Source organism: Homarus americanus, unplaced genomic scaffold (assembly GCF_018991925.1).
Source record: "Homarus americanus isolate GMGI-L3 unplaced genomic scaffold, GMGI_Hamer_2.0 scaffold26351, whole genome shotgun sequence".
NCBI classification, from domain to species: Eukaryota; Metazoa; Arthropoda; class Malacostraca; order Decapoda; family Nephropidae; genus Homarus; species Homarus americanus.
Genome location: NW_024724368.1, coordinates 4091151 through 4115219, shown reverse-complemented (window position 1 = coordinate 4115219; position 24069 = coordinate 4091151). Strand labels below are relative to the sequence as shown.

At 37.8% G+C, this 24069-nt stretch overlaps 2 protein-coding genes across 5 annotated transcripts in view; one reads left to right on the top strand and one right to left on the bottom strand.

Moving 5' to 3' along the window:
* The window catches only part of LOC121864183 (histone-lysine N-methyltransferase NSD2-like), a 32256-nt gene extending 26791 nt beyond the window's left edge, over positions 1–5465 (bottom strand). For all 3 annotated transcript variants that reach the window (XR_006088560.1, XM_042363188.1, XM_042363189.1), the window contains exon 1: positions 5400–5465. The gene's annotated coding sequence lies outside the window, so the exon portion shown is untranslated. The remainder of the gene's footprint in view (positions 1–5399) is intronic.
* A 6747-nt stretch (positions 5466–12212) lies between these two features.
* Positions 12213–22383, top strand: LOC121864182 (secretion-regulating guanine nucleotide exchange factor-like). 2 transcript variants are annotated; one of them, XM_042363186.1, is made up of 8 exons: positions 12213–12703; positions 14243–14331; positions 14733–14876; positions 15266–15445; positions 15939–16148; positions 16699–16805; positions 17283–17510; positions 19012–22383. In XM_042363186.1, exons 1-8 carry the CDS (start codon positions 12679–12681, stop codon positions 19262–19264), a joined length of 1236 nt encoding a protein of 411 aa, XP_042219120.1. In that variant the 5' UTR covers positions 12213–12678; the 3' UTR covers positions 19265–22383. The 2 variants fall into 2 exon arrangements, with proteins under 2 accessions (XP_042219120.1, XP_042219121.1); XM_042363187.1 differs by having other exon boundaries at positions 12397–12632.
* The last annotated feature ends 1686 nt before the right edge of the window (positions 22384–24069 follow it).

Genomic DNA, 24069 nt, shown 5'->3' with positions numbered 1-24069 from the left:
AGTCCCAAAAAATGGTTTAAGGAGATTGGGCATATCTAAATTGTGCAAATCACTTGGAAGTGCAAGAAATTGTTGAACAGGATTCAGTTTCATTAAGACATGCTGTAGTCAAACCCATTACCCTCACTGTTTTATTCCCATTTTCCACACTTATGTGGGTTAGCAGTCTTTACCCAATGACAACTCTCCCTACTGCACAGTCACTTGCAGCCTCCCTCACCATGTTCCTACCTCTACTCCAAGTCATTCTTGATCTACCCCAAGCTGGAGTTCCTTACCTTCATATTAAAATTTATGAATCACTTGTCCCAGTCGGTCCCCAGATACCCCAACTATCTCAGCCTCTCTACATGCAACACCCTAACAAGACAGCTATTACTCTATTTGTGAAGTTTCTGTATCACAAACTTTAAACTGACTAAATAAACATTACAAACCAATTTTCTACAAATGCAACCAATTTTCACATTTATAAAATCTCACACAGGTAAGAAACTAATTGCATGGTTAAAAAGAACCATTGGTACAGTACGGTACATATAAGGAAACCTCTTGGGTAGTGTTGGTTGTATGCTGGTGAATGCACGACGTCATTTGTTTCACGTTTTATTTTTTACACGAGTTCCAAAATGAACACATTGAGTGTGTGTGAGTGGGTGGATGGAAGACCTGTTGTGGAAAGTGGAAAATACCATCACCTCTGCAAGTACAATAGAGTGTTGGCAACACGTACACTAATCCAATAATATGCAGTGAGCGTGAGAGGTGGGTACTCAAGTGGTGCAGTGGTGTAAATGGTAGACAGCAGATGGTTCCTGACTAAGTGTGATGCGTGTGATGGTATTCGTGTGGCCTTTGCAAGAATGGAACACGTCGATGAATTCTGCTACAGTACTCAATATACAGTACTGTAGGTACGGGACCAAGAGTCACTGTGAAGTAAGTGAAGCGCAATATATTATTCTGTGTATGTATGTACTTCAATAGGAGACCACTTTTCTCACTTCACTGTCTATACTGCATACATGCTGAATCAAAGTAAACTTGTGTGAAAATTTTAAAGAATATCTGCCATGTAAGTCTGCAGACATTAAAATAACAAAAAAATTTATGTTCATCAATTTCTTGTATTACACTGAATATACCGGGTAAGTCTAGTATGGGAGCAAAGAGAATTAACAAGAATTTATAAACAAAATGGCAAGCATGTAACACAAACCTGGTGGTCAGGTACCCTGCTTTCACAAGATTTATATACCCTGTATGTATGTTTATGACGTTTATGATAAATTGGTAATGTTCCATGTGTGGTTTTGGGTTAGATACACAGTACTGGGTAACAATTGGAGATAAAAATACCGATATTCATTTTCATTAACCCAACAATATACCGTACATATGTGCAGTATAAAACACGAGGCCTCCAGTAGTCTTTAACGATACACTATATTTTTAAAGGAAACTATACCTAACCCAACCTGCACTTCAACAGCAAATACTTTTTTCTAAGAGTAATTGTGGCAGAATTAGACAGGGAACTTGAAAACTACACGATAAACAATAATGAAGTCATAAAAATATTAGTGAGGTTTAGAATTAAATGATGATATTGTATTGGCTGTACTGTACAGTATTATACTAATACCTTTAGTCGGGGTACCCAGCTATGCAAGCTGTCAAGTTAATGGCCGGGGTACCTAATTATGCAGGCAATGCATAAAAGTTACTGACAACTAATTAAAAGTAAAATAACTCTAATTTCAGCAAGCTCAGACCACTCACCAATACCGTGCCAATGAGACAGTTCAATAATAATTTTTCACTTGTGGAGAATGAAAAAGTAGTTCCCCAACTTAATGTTTCATAAATTCAGGAAATTAAGCATTTTTCTTCCACAAATTTACATTTTATTGTGAAGATCCAGACAAAATCATATTACAGAATTAAAAATGAGGAGGCATTCTAGATACAGGTATTTATAAGGGCGTGCTTACTAGTTATATCTGACCAAAGACGATATGGACCAACCACACACAGCCAAGGGATAATGTAAGACCTTCAGATTAGATAAGATTGGCTAAGTTTAGTTACTGTATGTCATCAATTCAGAAAATATATCGCATCATAGTCTTTGGCACATTTTCCTCTGATCGCCCAACCTGACTTCCTTTCTAGACACTAAAACTAAAAATAGGTTCCTCTCCAAACATTGCAACAAGGGCACCATAAAATGACCCTGAATGTACAGTACCTTGCATGTAGTTCACAGCTCCAGAGTTATAAGTGCTGACCGAACAACTATACATTACTGTACTTAAATGCTTTATTAGTTACTGTTCTATTCCTTTGAGGTTCAACAAAAGAAATCCCTCATGGATCCATACTACTTAAATACAAAAGGTAACCACCAGTGTCATTTGGGTCTCTTTATGTTAGTGCACAGAAAAAGGGGTAGGTTAAGGTAGGTTATATTTCTTTCAGAATTAGGAATATCATAGAAGAAAAATGTCTTAAAATTGTCTAAACATTGGGAGAAACACATTTCTAACACCGAGAGATAGAACGGCGCACTAACATAAAAAGACCGAAAGAACGGTGCACTACTATAAATTGACCATCTGAAAAGCTACAGTTTTCAGTAGGGTTACATTCCACAACAAATGAAGATGGACAGCACGCCACATTGATGAGAGACAAGCTTATTACCAATGTATCACCTAACAAACCGATATAACCATCCATAGCCCACATTTAATTAAAGGAAAATAATCCAGGGCATTAAAAAACTCGTCTGGTGTTACGAGCAAACATAACAGTACAGAACAGGATTGGTTTTTATCAATTCACAAAAGCGGTACTGTACAACCATATAAGGAACAACTCCAGAAGACTACTGTATACATACTAGTTTAGTTGTGCCCTTGTTCTGAATATTTAGGCGGAGCTGGCACCTTAACATAACGCATAATAAAATCCTGTCTTTTATGACCGGGGAAAATGTCACAAACAATTATTCCTTAAATCCAAACTTTTATATTGGGGACACACAGTTACACAAGCTCTAACATTAATGCTTCCGTTTCAGTACACGAAAAACCGCCAATAACTGTATATTTTTGTATAAATGATTATAAATTCTTCCATATGTTCATAATATCGAAGTGGATATTTGACCCGGATTCCCGACCGAATAACCATCGGCTATTTGACCGGGACCCACAGGAATTGTGTATGATTTTAATGGGAGTCTGGTAAGGATGGCCGTGGGCATTACACTATAATTTATGAGTTTCTTGGAGTCATTGTTACTAGATCAAAAATTTGTTTCACAAAAATATACTGTTCTTACAACCCTCTCTGAATCTTCTGTTATATCTAGCCGGTCAGATACCGGTCAAGTAACCAGTGGGTATTCAGCCGGATACCGGTCAAATAACCAGTGGGTATTCAGTCGGATACCGGTCAAATAACCAGTGGGTATTCGGCCGGATACCGGTCAAATAACCAGTGGGTATTCGGCCGGATACCGGTCAAATAACCAGTGGGTATTCAGCTGGATACAGGTCAAATAACCGGTGGTTGTTCAGCTAGATATCAGTCAAATAACCTCTGCCTAATAATAAGGATTTACAGCGTATACTTTCCATGGTGACCAAAGTTTCAGCATACAGTATATAAGATGAGCCAACCAAACGGGTAAATTTTTACTTTCGAACAACACGGTAATCTTAGGAATTTTATCTTTGCAATCAATATTTCACACAATACCAAGACAATTTTCTTCTATGATTTTTCCCTCAAAAAATACCTAACCTAACCTCCTAAGTGGGGGACCTGCACCCCCCTGGACCCCCAGGCAGATATAAGTCACAGAAGAAAAGTGTCTTAAAACTGTCAAAACTACCTATAGTAAAGATAAAATTCCTAGCATTCCCGTGTTGTCCGAGAGTAAAATACCACCAAACCTACATACCCTATGGTATGGGAACATTATTTTAGGCTAGGTAGGTTGGTTAGGGTTCATTTTATCTTATTTTCAACAAAACATAAACACAGCATCATCCAGGTGTAAACAGACCACATTTACTCATCACAAAAACTTGGAAAAAAAAAACTAAATAAGAGTTGTAATTCGTCCACTTTCTTTTTGGTTAATATTGGTCCATTGGCTGTCTGCAGGTTCCAGCTATGTTTAACTGGGGTTATACTCCTAACTTGGAGACAGTTGTGTCCTCCTTGTAGGTTAGGGTAGGTAGGTTGGTTCTTTGGTATGAGAATAGGTTTTCTTTTGTGTTTTTTTCTTTCTTTTTTTGGCGTGTATTACTCAAATCTGACCTCCATTTTTGTGCAAATTATGTTTCTGTTTAAAATGAAAATTTTCTTCTTTTTTTTCCCAAAACCGCTAATTTGCACAAGAAGTGAAGGTCAGATTTGAGTAAAACAACGAAAAACGTAAAAAAAATATTCTTCACATACCAAAACCGTAGAACAGCCAATGGACGAATATTTACTCTTATAGTTAATTTACCTAAAGTTGTTTCTCACGACTCATTGGCTGAACTCCAGTGACATTATGGCTGAGCACAACACAAAATGGTGCTGACGAAACATAATGCAGGTTTAAAAACATTTTTTTATACCACAAATATCAGTAATAACCCTATCCAAATTTACCTTCCATAATATAGCAAAGTAGCAATGTATTTGAATTATTCGCCTCCTTTTAATCATTTAACCCTTTAATATCTTTTAAAATCAAATTCCACCCATAATTGTATTTTTCACTTACATTTAAAAACAGCAGAGCGAATTTTTCCCTGATGATCTTGGTTATAAAAGCTGCAGTTCACGTTAATGTTAGTGCTGTGGCTTGGTCAGTCCACCACTCAACTTGTATACCACAATACTATTATTTTGTTCTAGTAATAAGTAAATAATAATTAGATGAACACGAGAGTACGGGATTTGCTTGCGCCAGTGTGTGTGCTGTGGGGTAATGGACGCCCGTGTGTGGGGTTCACTGCAAGTCACTTAAAAGCACTAATACTTTTCCCAACTTCACTCTTCACACCATATTCCTTCAACATTTTTAACTCAACTCTACCTAAGGGTAATTTTACACACTCTCTCACATCAACGTTAAAAAACTATGAAAATGCGACGAGAAAATACTACTAAAATGCCAAAACTAAGCCGCCATTTCGATTTGTAAGTGAAATAGTGTGCAGATGAGCGGCCTCAGTCCCCCCCAGCTTCCAACTAAGAGACTTTCTGGTGGCGTTCTTACCTCACCTGTCATACCTACAACCTCTAATTACCACCAAATCAGACCTCTATTATCATCCTCTTTCATTCTTACTATTGTTATCTCCCTCTAATAATAAATACCACCAACATACCCGATTTTAAAGGTTGTATTTACGTCGCCGTCGATCCTCTATGACAGCCATTGGTGTTTGGCGGCGCGGGAACCAAACTCAAATATGATTGGCTGAGCCGCCGCCAAGTTTGAAATGCCAAGAAAACGTGAGCGTTAGTGTGCGTCCCTCTCCCTCCCTCACTACAACCTCCATCAGTCCCCAACCATAACCTACATCACCCACACTACATTGTTGTCTCCATCACCTATAATATACTCTCTCTCCATTACCAATATCGATCCTGTTTTTCATGTTGGTAGTTTGTTAATGTTTGAATTCAAAATCTGGTTGATAGCGTGTATAATATAGGTTATCAGAATATATCGAAAATGCTCTAATTAGTATGAGAATTTATTTATCCTAAATAAATGTATCGAATTTTACGGTAACTAAGCAATCTATATTAAGACTTGCTTTATATAAAAATATTGTGTGGAGAGTCATGTTGCATCATCTACGGTAGTAAATTTCATAATTTTAGCAGAAAAAGGAATTAATTTATGAATATAAATGTGTTATATTTTAACACAATGCCAATAAAACTAAAAAAAAAATTAAAATAAAAAAATTTAATGACGTAAAATAACCCAGCAGATAAGAGAGCGAGGCTGTGTTTAATTTGAAGTAGCCAACAACGGGCGACTCACGAGTTGGGTTGGCAGCGACAAAGCTCAGCGGATCAATATATTTTTTACCACTTGTTGCACCAGAGACGAATCCTGTCTATACAGCTCCAAATAAAGTTTTTGATCAATAATGTTCTGCCTGCATTTTTGGAGGGCGTGGGGGGGGGGCTGCAGTTTGTTCCAAGAGATCGAGTGGTGAATGATTTTTTTTTAGAATTTTACGTTTGTTTATGGCGTATAAATAATCAATAGAATTATGAATTCACATTTTGTCCCGAGAAGAACCTAGTATGAAGAGTGAGCGTGTGTTTTCAACACACCGGGAGCTGCAAATCTTGAACAAGACCATGCGGACAAGCACAGCTCAGGTGCGCCAAAAACATTTCTAATATTGTATTGCTAGCTCCTTTCACCCTCGAAGTGTGGGTAACGATTATACCTAAATCATCGGGTATCAGCATTCAGTATCCACTTGCGGTTAATGACTCCTTGTAGTAGCAGGTCAGCGACAGTGAAACATGCGATACAAAGTGTTTTAAAGGGGTGTTAGCTGTGGGATGTTATTCAGTTGCCAGTAAAAAAAGTGCGGGACATACTCCGCTTCAAAGATTGGCCAGATAAGTGAGTGTGTATCCCAGCTTAATGCAGGGAGGGACAATAAGTCTACGTCGACGATACTTGTATGAAAAAGAAATTAATCATTGTGCTGTATGGTAATATCATCAGCCCTTTCATTATCACAAGGATGGGTTGTAAGGCGATCGAGCGGCTCAAGGTATTATCTGTCTCAGTTCAACTTTTCAAGGGTGTAGCACTGGAGCAGGTACAGATACACTCAGGAGCCACTCCATGCCCAGTACTTGCCATCAGAGACGTGACCGATCGCCCAAGCCGCTAAACGAGCCGATAAAAGTAAAAACCACAGACTGTCGACCTATAGTCACATTTATGGACAAAAAAGTACGTTGTCTAACTTTCAACTAACATGGGTAACTTAAAAATACTGTTGGCTATTTAAGTAAATTCCTTAACTGATGTACAAAGATTGTCCATGCCTTTACACTGACTAGGTTATTTCTATAGTATTTGGGTTATCAAGAGCGAGATTTAATTAAGGCACGGATCACATTATCTTCACTACTGGTTCAGTCTGAAAATAAAAATACTGTATTAGTTCTGTATATATTATTCCCACAAATGCGTAGGGTAAAGACAAATGCCCTCTCAGTGAAACGTAGCCTGGTTTAAGTTACCTTCAAAATCATAATGAAATTTGTAATATAATGCGTTAGATATGAATAAAAGTATTGGGAAGTAAAGTTACATAATCAAGTAAAGATTAGGCACCCTAATTTTACTGCCTTTGGGGGAGTTAGGTTAGATCATGTTAAGCTAGCTTATGTAGGTTAGATTTGGTTATACTGGGTTAGGTTAGCGTTAAGTTAGCCTAATTTTAGTTATTCTTAGAGTGAAATGAGCTGGTGGCTAATCTTCAGATGATCTCATTACAACATAACGCCCAAGTGATGATAGGTGGACAGACTGAGCAAAGATCTTTAGATGAACTAAGATCACATATGAATAAAGATCACAGGATGAACAAGGATCACAAATGAAAAAAGATTGCATGGAAGGCATAGGTGAATTTGGGACGGATGAAACTTGTGTGGATGTGGAGACGATTGGTAGAGGATGTGATAATAGACATTATATATGTTATTTTAGGGTTTATTTTGTCGTCTTGGAGAGTATGGGAGTCAATTTACTTGGAGATGAAACATGATTGGAGGAGAAATTTATGTGGATAATGATGACTGGAGGGGTATGTGAGATGTGTGTGTGAAATGGAGTTTGTGAGGGTGATGGGGTGTATGAGGGTGATGGGGTGTGTGATGATGGGTATAGTGAGATGGTGATGATGGTAATGATGGCTGTGGTGTGATGTGATGGTGTGTGTATGAGGGAGTGATGGGGGTGATGGGGTGTGAGGAGGGGGTGAGATGATGTGTGTGAAATGGAGTTGTGTGAGGGTGATGGGTGTGGGGTGGGATGAGGGTGATGGGGGGTGTGTGAGGGTGATGGGGTGTGTGAGGTGATGGGTGTGTGTGAGTGGTGATGAGGGTGTGTGTGGGGTGTGTGTGAGGGTGATGGGGGGTGTGGGGTGATGGGGTGTGTGGGGTGGGGTGTGATGCAGGGTGATGGGTGTGAGGTGATGGGGGTGTGGGGTGATGGGGTGTGTGATGGGGTATTGTGTGTGAGGGTGATGGGGTGTGTGAGGGTGATGGGGGTGTGGGTATGGGGGTGAGGTGATGGGGTGAAAGGGGTGTGTGATGGGTGTGTGAGGGTGATGGGGGGGTGTGGGGTGAAATGGGGGGTGTGTGAGGGTGATGGTGTGTGGGGTGGTGGTGGGTGTGGGGGTGATGTGGGGTGTGTGGGGTGATGGTGTGGGGTTGTGTGGGGGTGATGGGGTGTGTGGGGTGATGGGGTGTGTGGGGTGATGTGTGGGGGGTGGGGATGGGGGTGTGTGGGGTGATGGGGTGTGTGGGGTGGGGGTGATGGGGTGTGTGAGGGTGATGGGGTGTGTAAGGGTGATGGGGGTGTGTGAGGGTGATGGGGTGTGTAAGGGTGACAAAAAAGCGATTATGATGGATATTACAACATAAACATTCGTATTACCTGAAGATTAGTCACCCTAGCATATGTCACCTAATGATGATGAAACACTTTAACGCTACCCTCACCTACCCCTACTCAGGTAGACATAGGGTATTTCATCATCGGCGACAGTAGTTGGGGTGCCTAATCTTCAGGTGATCCCTATCCTATAATGAAAATGCGTAAAACCGACAATGAACAAAGTCATACGTCAAGTGTGGTTGTTTACGCGTGATGTTTGTAAGTAATTTTCTTATTGGTTTGATGTATCTGGTGTGAGTTAGCTTTTGTAGTTAGTAAACATGAGGTGGTAGAATGATATACAGTACACTTGTGAGGCTCAAGGCATGCACTGTGCTTCTCGCAGGACGCACCAGCTTGTGTTTAATATGAACTGCACAACCCCCAGACTAACTTTAGTACACGTGCACTTAGTCAGAAATTACATCCTTGTCTGAGTGTCCTCCTCCTCCCCTCCCATTTTTCTTCTATTTGAAACACTTCATCTGGCTCAATGATTCGTAAGGTATTTATATCCCTTTAATAGAGATTATAAAACACATTTATAGCAGTCTCAGTGAAATTTCGGACCAATTAACTCTACAGTTAGTAAAGGAGATAATATATTTGTATATAATATTCCTTCTCGTCCTGTACGTTTTGTATGATATAACTGATATAAAATTTAATGTTAGCTTGTTGGTAAGCTGAAGTCCTAGAAGTGAAACGTCATATTTGCTCTGATATACTTTAGACTAATCCTACAGTGTACTGTGTTAACTTTATCATTATTATTTCAGTCATAAACATGTGCTGGGACTAGTAGTCAAATGTCTGCCAGCCTGGGAAACATTTGACTGATCATAAAATACGGGAGAAATAATAGTGGGCCCAATACTGTACACTGCTCTGAGGTAGTCCTATATTTATACAGTTGCTGGTGTTGGTAATACTCTATCTCTTCTGTGACAGCGATAATTTCTTATTACAGCCGTACGCCCAGGGATAGTTTAACCTCATCCCCTTAGAGGGCAGCCCCACATTTGGGTATTTTATTCTGGCTAACGCAAAACGATTTTATTCAGCTGGGAGAAAGTTCGTACCCTCTAGTCTAAAGGCTTGCTGGAATCACTCATTCGTCCTCCAAGTCACGATCACTGTCACGGGCTAACCTTCCTCGTCTTTCCATTTACTACATATGCACTCTTCAACAAACCATTAAAAAACACACTACATCCAAACTGTGCTGTAATCATAACCCGGTGTGCCCCTACCAAACCAATATATGGTCTTGGAACAATTGCTAAACAAACCCCCTTGAAATCAGTTATTGAAAGATTCCTGGCTGAGCACCTGTCTTCATTCCATAAACCTTAATCTACAATCAGCTAAACTTATTCATCAACGAAAAATTCTGTCTTTATTTTTAATTATTTCGCTTCACTCTTCTCAAATTCCGAGTGTTGTGTAATTTGTGTTGGAATCTACTGCGACGGAAACGCTGAGATTTCTCTGAACGTGATTTCTAAATGTTCATCCTCAAAGACTGATATCCTCTACACTTCAAATGTTACCAAACACACGTCCCTTGTTTAATTGGATTAGAATAATATGATTGGTTCATGTTTTTTTTATGTTCTCGGATTTTTTCCAAGACATTCAGGCTGATGGCAGCGTATTCTAATCAGGTAAAGAGAGGGTGGTAATTTTATTGTGAATTATCATGGATGATTGTCATCCCGTTCTCATCCCCCTCAAGAATGACAAAAATGATTCCGGAACTTAGAAACCTTCCATATCAGGATAGGTTAAAGAAACTTAACTTGCATTCCCTAGAAAGACGAAGAGTGCGGGGAGATATGATAGAAGTATTTAAGTGGGTGAAAGGAATCAATAAAGGGGATATAGATAAAGTTCTTATAATATCCGAGCAGGATAGGACTCGGAGCAACGGATTTAAGTTGGATAAGTTTAGGTTTAGGAGGGAGATAGGAAGAAACTGGTTCACAAAAGGGTGGTGGACGAGTGGAACAAGCTTAGCAACTTTGTAGTAAGTGCTGGAACTCTGGAAAGTTTCAAAAGGAGGCTAGATAGATTCATGGATGATAGAGTGGTAGTAACTCTCGACAGGAGCTGCCATGCACAAGCCAACCGGCCTATTGCAGGCTCCTTATTTTCTTATGTTCTTATGTTAATTCGATTCCTAAGAACAATTATTATCTACTCATAACGACCAAGTAGGAGTAAAGGGGATTTTTTTTCTTTCAACTTTAACTTGTTACTAAATTGGTCACTTTTTTACTAAATTCCAAATTATTGCTTCTACAGAGTGAGGCGCGGGGATTGTATGCACACACTAAACACGCCTGATGGTACAGGAGTCACTAGAATGAATAATTGCATCAAGGAGAACCTTCCCTTATTGTGAGAATATAGTATACGGAGGATGTGTGGTAAGAGGCCAAGGAGATTTTAAAGGTATTTGTGGAAAGACGCATACAAATGTTCATTGCGAATTGATAGCTATTATACACTTTAATCCTTTCAATTTCACATGTCTCTCCTCTTACACAGATGGTTTCTAATTCTCATAATTTTTAACCTTGTTATACACTTAAAGACCTTAGTTGCTGAGGCGCAGTAATAACTTTTCTTCACCACCTGTTTGCTTACTTTTCAACTAAGGGAATAATCAACAAACTATTCAGTCCATTGATAAATACTAATCATGACTAATTTATGTTTATGATATTTTAAACATGTAATTAAAGACTTAAATTATTTCAATGAGGAATATAAAATGATAAAACAAAACACTGCAATATGTAGTTTTAAATGGTGTTACCTGGCAACTTTCTGGCAACGCCGGTGGTGTGCTCGATAACCGCGTCGGGATTCAGAAGTGCCTGGGTAACTTCTTTTATTTGGTGATGCTGTAGCCCCACCTAAGCGCATTATTTTCTTAAGTTTACCGTGAAAAGTTGCCTCTTGAATATTTGTTACGTAATATGTAAACTTCATTTACCATCAACTAATTCGTATTTCAATGTATACTAATTAAAAAATTGCGTCCAGGCTCCTAGTATATTAAGATTTGATAATGTACTCTCGGATAAGTTCAGTAACTTTATATAATGTACCTATTTTCATTACCTTTTTCACCTAGTTACATGTTAATACAAATAATAATAATAATAATAATAATAATAATAAAAATGCTCCACTACGATTGCTTAGAATGTGAAATTGCGAGTGTGTCTACAGGTGGATACTGGATACAGGGTCAGCTACAAGAAGAGAATACTGTACCCCACAATGAAGTTCAGGAAGAGTCCCACATTTATTTCCCAGCAGTTGGATATGTGATTATGTATTTACCTGACTTAATTAAGGGATGATACAAAGAAATGATCTAGAGTGACATCAGAACAGCACTGATATAGATAAGTTCAAAAAATTTATGTAGTGATATTATTAAATACAAAGTGAAGAAGAGTGACACTATGACAATGACAGTTACTAGTGTTCAACAAATCGTGCAATTTACTAAAATTCACCATAATATGTGTGGATCTTTCAGTTAAAAGCACAGAAACACATCTTAGAACAAAAGGCGAAACGCGGGAAAAATAATGAGAAAACGAGACCAATAAATCAATACATTTTAGACATGAACTAATAAAACTTAAACTAACATTTATCTCTATAAAAGGATTCGGGTCCTGGGGCTTCGGTTAGTTAGTGGGTTTAAGATGGAACCTTTTTGAGGCAGGTATAGTGAGTGTCTGAATGATGGTGGTAGGTGAGACAACACCCCAAGAGGACCACCACCACTATACCACCACCATCCTCTCATAAACAGATGGCTGCTTCTCGTAGTCAAGGACATATTCCAGTGCCTCATGTATAAGAAACCACGCCCTTACTTACGGTGAGACACTATGCTGATACGATAAGGCTGAAAAAAGGACCAAGTGATGGCGTGCTCGATCTACCACAAAGGTTGAGGATATAGGACACCATCACCTCTTTATCCATACTACCATTACATTTCAACTCTTTTAAAGATAATATAAAAGGAATAAACTGGATTATTTTTCGTTAACCACAAGAGGATACATTGACATATGTATCAGTGTGTATATTTTACTTAGGTTAAAGAATAAACGCCTAGAATGACTTACGCACTTAGTAATATTTTCTTTTCTTTATTTATATAGTGACATACAGTATATTGAATAAAATCATCATGCACGTTTACAGAGGTTCAGCATTAATATAGACAGTGAAATTATACAAGTATTAATAAACAATAAGTAAATACAACCCAGGGAAGTGTTTTAAAGCTGATTATTCTACATAGGTTAAAGCTGATTATTCTACATAAGAGTTATTTATTATGTGGTGTTGGAATGACTGATCAAAGAACAGACAAATCTACAAAATCTGATAAATATATTTGTCTACGAATTTTACAAACTGTATTAATTTTTTTGCTTTGTTTCTTCCCCAATCAAACTTTCTTAGGCTAGTAGAGTACCGTAAAGTAACACAAAAGATTACCCCCTTCTGTTACTGTAGCTTCATTAGTTGTGTCAATGTTTAACTTTGATTTAAATATTATTACTAGGTTTGATAGGGTTAGGTTAATTCTTGTGATTTATTACTGTAGATAAGAAAGTATATTTTTTAGGTGACTGCAACTCTAGGCCCTACAGTGTGGTACAGTTTACATTTACTCGGTTATTTGTCCGGTTGCGGATCTTTTAATTACTTCTGCTATTTATCTGGCGTTCGTTCTGATTGGTCGAGGCGGATGACGCTCATGATGTTATTATGCATAGGTGATGCAGCTTTTAAATCCTCTGGAGAGGTGATATGTGCTATGGAAAGTTTGAAAAATCTCAGTTTATGGGTTGTCAGAGAGATTCCAGAGCAATGGTTGTAGCCGTGAAGAGAGTAAACATTGACAACCTCCAACGACATAGTACTGTAATGATCGAATTTCATCATTTTTCCGTCGTGATAATATAACCAGAAAGCGAAATTTTGTGTCGTGCGTTTTTCCAACAGCTACAAGGCGTTTTGGACAGTCTTGAAATTCCTCTAACCAAATCGAATCAAACCAAAATTAATCTAACCAAACTTAATCAAACCTAGCCTAATCTAACCTAGCCTAACCTAATCTAACCTGTAGCAAAATTTTGTTTTCTGGTTACAGTATTTTGAAAGCGGAATCCACTACACCATAATGCGTTGTGTTCTTTTCTTTTTTTGTTCAGTTAGCAAATTTGTTCTTTTAGCCTTAAACATACGTAGTCCTTTTATTGACAAAAATTTGAATGGGTAATTAAAAAAAAAAAATTGATGCGTGTGTTTAAAGGTTATAATAAAAAATTACCTGCATATTTATGACTACCCAAGAATTGCTCTGTATTCTGTAATTATTTTCTTTAAGTGTGCTAATGTATTTTTTGTAAAATTGAATTATTAGTCTTCACTGATATTTAAATTAAAAGTGTAAATACCATATCCCCGCAGATGAGGCGGGGTGCCTGAAAATGACAGCCTTATATGCCTGGGGGGCCAATAGCCATGGGCAGCTAGGCCTGGGCTTTGTCAGTGAGCAGGTGTGTAAAAATGTCCACTTTTAATGTTTGTCTTGATTTCTCAAAGTTAATATTAATCATAGTATTGTACTTAATGTAGTTTGTCATAATGTAGTGTGCCATATTCCCCCCCAATTTGCCTTTGTCCTTAGTCATTTAGTACAGTATAAACATCTTAGTTGAATCATTAAGTTGATTTCCTAGTACGGGTTCTCACTCGTCTTAGAAAATTCCATTGCCCTTCCTTGTATCATCTGCAGAATATACTGTGCACATATGTTTCCTCCTGTTAGTCAATAGTGCACTTGCGGTTCTAAAAAATAAGAATCTTCTATCCTTATCCACGTGTCAGCTTGAGCATTCTTCTCGGTCAGACCTGATAGACTACCCGGTACATGATTTAATTCCCTTATGTTTGACAGGTGACGATGCCCACACGTGTAGAGGACCTCCCTGATAACATAAGTGAACCTTCCATACGTGTTGCTGTTGGTGGGGGTGGTCATACTTTCCTACTCACTGCTCAGGGACGATTATTTGGTGCTGGCTGGAATACCAGTGGGCAGGTAAAGTTTTGTAGTTTTTATATTTAGTTTGAGTATACGAGTCTTCTCCACATAGCTTCTGTATTGTTAAGATTACATAAATGTTATGTCTTCTTGATATCCATGTTTATATGATATGAGCCATTTGGTACACGTAGAGCGAAATATTTTTAATTGAAATAGAATTGAATGGAACTAAGAGCCAGTGATTGGGTCTCATTTGTGAAACAAGTTCTTTAGAAGGAACAATTTGGACAGTTTTCTCACTTGCTCGGGAGTTAGGTGAACACATTTGGGAGCTAGTTTCCACACATAGATGGGCTTATTAAATGTGTCTCCAAGGCCTCTTATACCAGTCGTATGCATCAGAGAGGCCTTGTATGTACTGTATGTGTAATTCTTGTTGACAGGTTGGTGATGGGACTCAAGTGCGTGCTGTGCCAGGTTTCCAACTCATTCGAGGGCTGGAGGGCCATCGCATGATTGGAGTTGCATGTGGATGGGCTCACTCTATTGCCCTGAGCCAGTCTGGACAAGTCTGGGTTTGGGGATCAAATAGTCATGGCCAACTGGGGCTTCCAAAGGATGAGGTGAGACTGAAGCTGGTAATGGTATACTGTATAGTATGAAATATTTTAACATCACGTTTGTCTTGAGGAAAATTATATTATTTATTTTTATGACCAACGCCCTTCTTTAGCTGCTTCATGGATCATAGCCTGGAGTCTTGGGTTATTAATCCAAGTGTAACCTGTATATATCATAGACTTGGACAAATTCGTGAATAAGTTATGGTTCCCTATCACAACTGAAATCTCCACTGCTGTCCATAGGAAGAGGTCATTGATTCTCCTCCTATACACCTTAATGTATGGTTCAACTACATGGTGTACATAATTGATACAAGAAGAACTCTGAGCATTGTCTCAATCTTGTGCATCAAATGTCTGTGAGCTGCTCATCAATAAGTGATCTTGCATGACCAATCCTTGACAGTGCAAGAGATGAGGCTTGATATACAGTACCGTAACTTATAGAAGTTTTGAGTTTAGCAAAAACAAATATTCCACTTTCTTACCGCAGGTGCCTTTCACAAGCCTTCCAATCTGCCTGGATTTGACCAATGTGGTGAGTGTGTCTGCTGGACTGCGTCACACTGCTGTAGCCACACGGGATGGGAGAGCTTACACCTGGGGTCATGGTCATCGTGGACAGCTTGGACACATTGACAGTGAAGGACAGTTGGTGAAACTACAGCCTACCCCAAGAGTTGTGGACCACATTGAGGGGAAGGTGAGATATTACCATCTCGAGTAAGTTTCCTGTAGACTGCAAGGTTATCTTAATAGGGTGTGTAGATGCTGTTAATAAAAAAAAATAGTTTCATTAATACTATGTTTGTAAAGCAACATCCATCTTTAAGAAAATAGTTTGTTTAAAAAATTTTAACAGTTAGCTTACGATTGCTGGATATGCCAAGATGTGTGCTTACTGATATTACTGTACTATGTGGAACTGTAGCTCTAATAATAGTAATATGCTCCTGTGAAAAATAGCATCTGAATTAATTACTCTTCCTAATGTACATGTGTGGCAGTGGGTAAAACTTCCATTGTGTTTTATTAGTGAAATAAATTGACAGCTAGGAGACTAAAGTACTACAGCATAAATAAGGAGAAATAAGTAAACAAATAAAGGGAGAACAACTGAAACTACAAATTACATGTAAGGTTATTGTTCTTTTTCATACTGTTAGGATTATTACTGCAGTTTCGTTTTAAACTTGTGAAAATGATAATTATTATGATTATTAATTTAAATTTGATCTTGTTGTTTCCCATAGGTGTTAAGTGTTTCCTGTGGACAGAACACAACATATGCTCTTACAGCAGAGGGTCAAGTTCTGGCTTGGGGAGATAACAAATGGGGACAGCTTGCACATGACCCAAGGTAAGGATCTGCATTTATCACTTAAACTGTTTCCTGGTATACAATAGAGTAGTTTTTAGGCTTTTGTCAAACATTTTCCAAGCTGTAAAATGCGAAGAAAAGTTTGCAAATGAATAAATAGAAGAGATACTTTATCTGGGGATTGAAAAGTATGCTCCAGAGATGTTTATAAATTGGAGATCTTCCTTGAACAATCTTTGACAGTCATTCCATGCTTTTTCAATCTTCTGTCTATTGTCCTCAAGGGGAAAACCTTTAAATTTAATTTCCTGTTGAGGGCTATACTGTAGTTGAAATAGAGGAAGTTCCTAATCCTTTGTTAGTGCAAGCAACTAATGTCAGATCTCCAGAGTCTAAACCAACTGTTTAGTGTGTGCATTACCCTGGAGATACCTTACTTATTCTGGTCTTGGCCACAAAAAAATAGGATTTCAGGATCAGTCCTTCATGTATTAAGACTTATTCACAATTTCACAGGAATGTAGCCTACTTCACGTGCCCTCTGACAATCCCTCATAACTACTTTGGTGGTGAGCGTGTAACATGGCTGCGAGCTGGATGGACTCACTGTGTGGCTGGTGTGACATCCGGTGCTGTATATGTGTGGGGCAGGGCAGACTATGGACAGCTTGGACCATCAGAGGACGAGAAAGAGGATTCTAGCTCAGATACCGCCGCCAGTGAAGTTCTTCGGAAACGCTGCAGGTAAGAACTGCAGGATAGTACAGTACAGTATATGATTTGAAGGACTACCGAGTTATTTTGTTTCATTGATTTACTGCTAGTACTTTTATCTTCAGTGCCGTTTTCCATCCATTTTAGATAATTACATGTAATACTCTTCTTACAAACTTGTTACCGGTACTTTGCCCAATTCATATATGGCATTATGGGAAGAGTGTGTGCCTGCTTCTCTGGGTTTTCTGTGTGCTGTGAATTGGTTAATTCCTGCCAGTATTGCCATATGTATGATGATACCCTCCAACACATTTGGCTAAGTAAACAAAAGTACATATGGGAAACAAGTACTAAATAATGTATAAATAAATAATTTTCCTTAAAAGAAAAAATAGAAAAGCATTAATACATTTAAGTAGTTCATCAGCTAACTGACACAAGTTTCGAAAATGGTCATAAACCGTCGATGATGATGATTCTAGATACCAGTGAGTACAGTTATAATAAAAAAAAATATTAATGTATTTTATTAATATTCTGTTCAATGCAACATACCACGAGAGATGTGAAGTTATACAGTATAAATAGTCCATCCTGGAGACATATGGGCTTTACTGCACTTCCACAAAGTTTATCTACTGTACTGTACTGTACTATTCAGCCATTATATATTATTTCCTCTACTAAATTTGTAATTCAGCTTCTGTGTTAGAAAATATTAATATAGTGCTCCTATTTCCATTTTTTCACTAGAATGTTGTTAATGAATTAGAAATTATAATTTGATTTAAAATGCATTGGTTCATTATAACATTGTCTTCATTATAAAAAAATAAATTATTTAATGTACAACATTGCATGTGAACTACATTGGGTAGGAATTTTAATAAAGCTTAACACTTTATCTCTCCATCTCGTACTCCCAATTGACATTAGCGCCACACTGGTTAAGGCTGGGTTGTGTCTTGAACATTTATCGAGAGTTTTTCAACCTGTTAAACATTAGCAAATCCCTGCAATCATGAGTGCAAAACAACCAACAAGAGATATTGTTGCTGTGCATTATCGAAGGCTGGGAAAATCATTTATATAGAGATAATTACTGTTTGGATGTGCTACACCAGTTAAACGACAGAAAATAAGCCAAGGGCATCACCAGGACCTTAGCCTACCTCCTATGGTGATGTGATATCGATTTTGGTGTTTACAAGTTTTTATCTGCGAATTTTTCACCAAGAGATGTTCCCAGGAATGTATCCTAAATGTTTTGTTATCCTAACTGTGGCAAAATAGTGTTTCATTTACAGTATATTGTTTTATGCGATGTCATCTTTTCCAGGAATGCAATTTTTGTATAATCCTACAAAATAATTAGTTTATTTTGTACAGTACTGTTGTAGGATTGAATTTCATTGAAATACTGTGATGTCTATGGTGTATAGTTATCACAGAATATAGAGAGGTTTTGATGACATTTGCTGAGAAAGACACCAGAAAATAAAAATGCTGAATGTAATTTATTTCACAGATATATCCCAAATTGCTTGACCCTTAACAAGAGTATACGAAGTGTGGCATGTGGATCAGAGCATAATCTTGCCATAATTGGAAATAGTGGTGAAGATGGTTTGCTATACTCCTGGGGATGGAATGAACATGGCAATTGTGGAGATGGTACGACAACCAACATTCATCGTCCAACAAGAGTTCCACTTCCAGGAAACCTACAGATCATAGGAGCTGGCTCAGGACACTCATTTGCACTTGTTAAGCTTTTTTAATGTTTGTATTTTCTGCAAAAAAAAGAGCCTTTAGATATACTCGGATGAAAATTTTGAGTGTTTTTTGTGATGGGTGTGTTGATGTGGTGACTGTGAGGCTTTATCTCAAGCTGATGAGGCAAGTGTGGATTCTTAATTGCTCTAAACCCGGTTTACTATATTCAAGTTTGGAAATTTGCTGGCTAGGGTCTGTTGTGTGCTCTGAGAACCTTGCTTTAGCATCAATCATAGTACAGTAAATACTGAATGCTTGGTTCATTTGTTTGTAAATGTAGATACATGATGACAAATCATTATTTTCATCCAGTTTGGTTTTAACTGGTACTTTATTTAATCAAGAATGGACTGAAGGTTTTGTATCATTATTCAATAGATTATAGATTTGGCCGAGCAGGTCCTGGATGATTTGATATATCACTGAGCAATTATGGTGTATATAAGACCAGAAGTCTTTCTCACAGTATTAAAACAAGGGCAATGGAGAAATATTTCAGCATTATTCATATATTCAGACATAGTTCTCATTATATGTACATATGTTTCATCAGTTGTAAGAACTTGTCCTGCACTGGAATACCTTTAAAATGTAAGCAAACTGTAAACATGATTAAAAATTGTACATTAGTATTCTCATGCATCAATTCTCTTTCATTCATCATAACATAGAAGGGAAATGATTTTTCTTGAAGGAATCTCTTCATTTGTATTGACAATTTTAAACTTACTCAGGTCTTAATGAAACTTTTATTAATATATTACCGTTTTAAATCAAATCGGCAGTGAAGGGAAAAGTGTGGGATCCGATAGGAATTTGCGGTAAACAATCACTTACGCAGTATTTAATTTAACGTAAAGGTTGACCAGTTTGATAAGCTGTATGAAAGCATATTAGAAATCTTAAGGAAAATATTGATGCTTTTTCATTATGCGTTTTCATAAATACGGTTACGTAGATAATATTTATAAATTTTGGAATTATGTTGGTAGTTTTTATATTTTTATTATTTATCTAATAGCATAAACTTTGTTTGCTGTACCTTCTCTTTGTCAATGCTTTGTGTGTGTGTGTGTGTGTGCGCGAGATGCAAATAATATTTCATTCTCCCCGCTTATCACTCATTTTGTTTGTAAAGTAATATGGACCATTCACAACCTGGGTTTTTTCCCTACCATTGTTTGTAGGCTCTTCAGATAAACTGTACAGTAATCCCTCTGTAATTAAACATTTCTGAATTTTTCCTATTTTGAAACTTTTTGATGGTTCTGAAAATTTTTACAGAAATATTAAAAATTTTTTTAATATGTACTGACAGGTACTCCAAATTGGAAGAAATACTGTATGTATTCTATAAAATAAATGACCTATTGTGCCCAATCTGTAACCATTCCAAAAGTTACTTCTTTGATAATCTATAACTTTAGTAATTTTCATCATATTGTCATTAATGTGTGATAGAAATACAACATGTATTTGCAGTATATTGTACATAGGTATACCTCCATTCACGTGTGAATACTTGTGCTACAGTACATATTCGTTTGTGAACGCATGTTTCACCAACTCCTGACTACAGTAGTTTGAAGCCCAGCCAACATTGTGCTCTTGTGATTTGTTGTTCAAAGTTGTCATCAAATGTTCCTTCATTTTGTGATATACTGTATGTGATTTATATACTTTTATACGGTGATTTACTTGTTGCATTATGAAGCACTGTATTTGCCAAATTCTACCTGATGCAGAATCATCCCAAATTCAAAAGGCTTGAGCCCCAATTATGCCAAAATGCAGAAGGATTACTGTACCGAACTTGTATTTAATTCTTAAATCAGTTAAGCAAGGGGCGAATCCTCTTAATGTCTTTTTATCATTGCAATTATGTTTGTCTCTTCCTGCAGTCAAAGTAGGGTGATTCATGTAAAGGCTTGCCTACCACTAATTGAACTGACCATTCCTCTCCTTCAAGTATAAAAAGAACTGACATCAGTGTTCTGAGAATATGCTGAAGAATTATTGTTGTTGGTTTGGCAGTCAAGTAAGTGAAGCAATTATCATTTTACTTACACTATTAAATACAAATAAGTGATTGTATTATGGCTTTCCTTTTATTTTTTAAATAATTCACTATTCATTTTACAGTATTCATTAACCTCTTGTTTGAAGGCAGTTTTCATTAGAAATTAATTTGGAAGTAATATCCATTTGATAAGACATATTAAGCATTATTTTTATTTAGCTCTTATCTAAATTTAGTTGTCTTGTACGTATATTGAGTGGGTCAAGGGTTCCAGAAACCTCAAGTACAGTAAACGTAAGGGGGAAATAGTGTAAGATGAATGTAAAAAGTAACCAGAAGGCAAGGTTTGGTACAGAATAGGGTGAGGGTCGTATGTTAACAAAATTGTATGAGCAAAGTTAACTTCTTATGAGAGGTTCACGTACCTTGAGAATTTATGCATCCTCCTATAATACAAGATTTTAAGCAAATCTAGATATTATTAAAGTGAGCTGAGCTTTCACATTGAAAATGCAGTATACTAATGCAATTTACAATATAAATGAGTAAATTTACCTTGTTAATACTGTGGATTTAATAGTGGATGATGATGGTCAAAGCAGTGGGTGGCAGCTGGCCTTAGTGCCTTGAAAGTTTGTCTACTGGAACAATTTGCACTTTAAACAAGTAAAAACTTTGAAGATAGTAGATGATGGTGTTGGTGATGCAAGTGGGTTGAGGTAGCACAACAGGCAGGCATGATGGTTGGCTGCATCTCTGTGTAGGTAGAGATGCACAGTGACTGCTACTGTTTCAGTTTCCCAAGTAGTGTGGTATGTATGCATGTCCAAAGTGGCTGGTAGAATAATAATTTTTCCACAACACTCATAACAAAAATTGCTTGGGCTTCTACAAAACCCTATGTTTGTAGAATGCTTATGAATTGTGAAGTATTAAGTTGCACATTTATAGAGGGGATCACTACTGTACTGTACTATAATTATACATTTGATTACTTTTTTTCAGTTGGAGGGTTTTTAGAAATGTCGTAAGTTGGAAATTTATAAATTTATTTCATTGCTGACTGAAGCATTTAGCTTAAATACATCCAGAATATGGTATTTACTGCAGTCTTTCAATAAAACCTCTATTTGCACTTGAGTATATTGGATGGCAGTATATATGAGTCTATTGTCCACTGCAGGGTTAGACTCCTTGAGAACAGTTGGGCAAACTTAATATATGACAAAATAAGTTAGGGAAAATGGTTGTGGATGGTAACATATTTAGACCCCATTCTAAATAGAATTTTGGTGGCAGGAGTGGGTTCTTGGGAAGTAATGAGTATTAGAGGAGACAGGAATTGTAACTAAAAACCCATAGTGGATTCTTGTGGTTTACAATAGGAAGTGATTGACTTCCATACTAAATTCATGTGCAAGCCTCAAGACCTCCCTGTAAGGTGCTAAGCAGCCTTTAAAGCCCCGTCCACACGATCGAGCAGTGCCCGGAGGGGTTTGCCCGTTTACCGGGCAAAGCCTGTGTGTTGTACACACGGGGGTGGTTGGCGGCAGTCATAGTCTGGCGCCGGTAGCTAGTAGGTGGTTGGCAGTGGCGGGTGCGGTACGATCACCATGGTGTCGCAGGAATAATCGCCGGACAGTTAAAGCGAAGAGCATAGCGTTGTGTACTATAATAATTGCTTCTATGTGCAAAAAGAAGAACCAAATGCAGAAAAGGTAATGGTGCAAAGAGTGGGAAGTCTTGCCACGATTTTACGTGAACTGCAAGATGGACATGAGCAAGACTTCATCAATTACATGAGAATGGACCCCAACACATTTTACAAACTTCTAGCAAAAGTGGAACCATATATAAAAAAACAGGGTACCTATATGAGGGAGAGTATATCCGCAGAGGCTCGTCTAGAGGCAATGCTCATACATCTTTCAACTGGGTGCACCTACACGTCACTTCAGTATAGAACGAGGATATCAAAACAAAGTTTGTCTGGCATAATACCTGCAACTTGTCAAGTCATGTATGAAGTACTCAAAGAAGATTACTTGCAGGTTAGATTTGTAGTACATAAAAATTCATTGAATAATGTTAGAATTATGATATGCATAGACAGGAAGCTATGGGACTAGAGTGAGGAGAGTGGCAGGAATGAAGAACACACACGAATGTCCTCATTACACAATACATAAACAATCTCCCGTTTAATGTCACGCCAATAATGTACATTGCATAAGCTTATTTGGTTATACACTGGACATCTGGACCGAGCTGGGAACATATACGTATCACATTTGCAGTACTGTACTTAACTCGGGTTTTACAAAGTGTTAGCATACGTTCTGTCAGTATCTCTGTTCATACCTCACTGACTTGAGGACCCCGACCCCTGAGGTCAGCGGTGGCATAGTGATCAGCTGTTTTTGACAGTCACGTGAGGTTCCAATAATAACACCTGTCTTGTATTGCAGGCTTGTGTAATGTTGAATATTAATGACAATATTATAGGAATGTCCGTTCTCCGGTTTTATCGATAATTAATAATGAAAATGATATTAAAACATATTAATATTTGTGAAGGGGTCCCAGGGTCAACTCGTTTGTCTGGCAGAGTCGTCGCTCCATATCCGGCAGCAAACCACCAGGCAGGCGGACCATGATTTCGCTCAACGACTGGCACGAGCACTACGCTGGTTTGCCCACCAATTTTGCCCGATAACGGGCATTTAGCGCGTGACCGTCGGGCACTGCTCGATTGTGTGGACGGGCCTTAAAACTTAATATTCCTCTTTA

Bases quoted from the DNA above. Each gene is read 5' to 3' on its own strand.
- LOC121864182 (XM_042363186.1), top strand. From the start codon at position 12,679: ATGGCGTGCTCGATCTACCACAAAG. The intron at 14,877-15,265 runs GTAAAGTTTTGT...TCTTGTTGACAG, and splicing joins GCTGGAATACCAGTGGGCAG to GTTGGTGATGGGACTCAAGT. The intron at 15,446-15,938 runs GTGAGACTGAAG...TTCTTACCGCAG, and splicing joins TGGGGCTTCCAAAGGATGAG to GTGCCTTTCACAAGCCTTCC.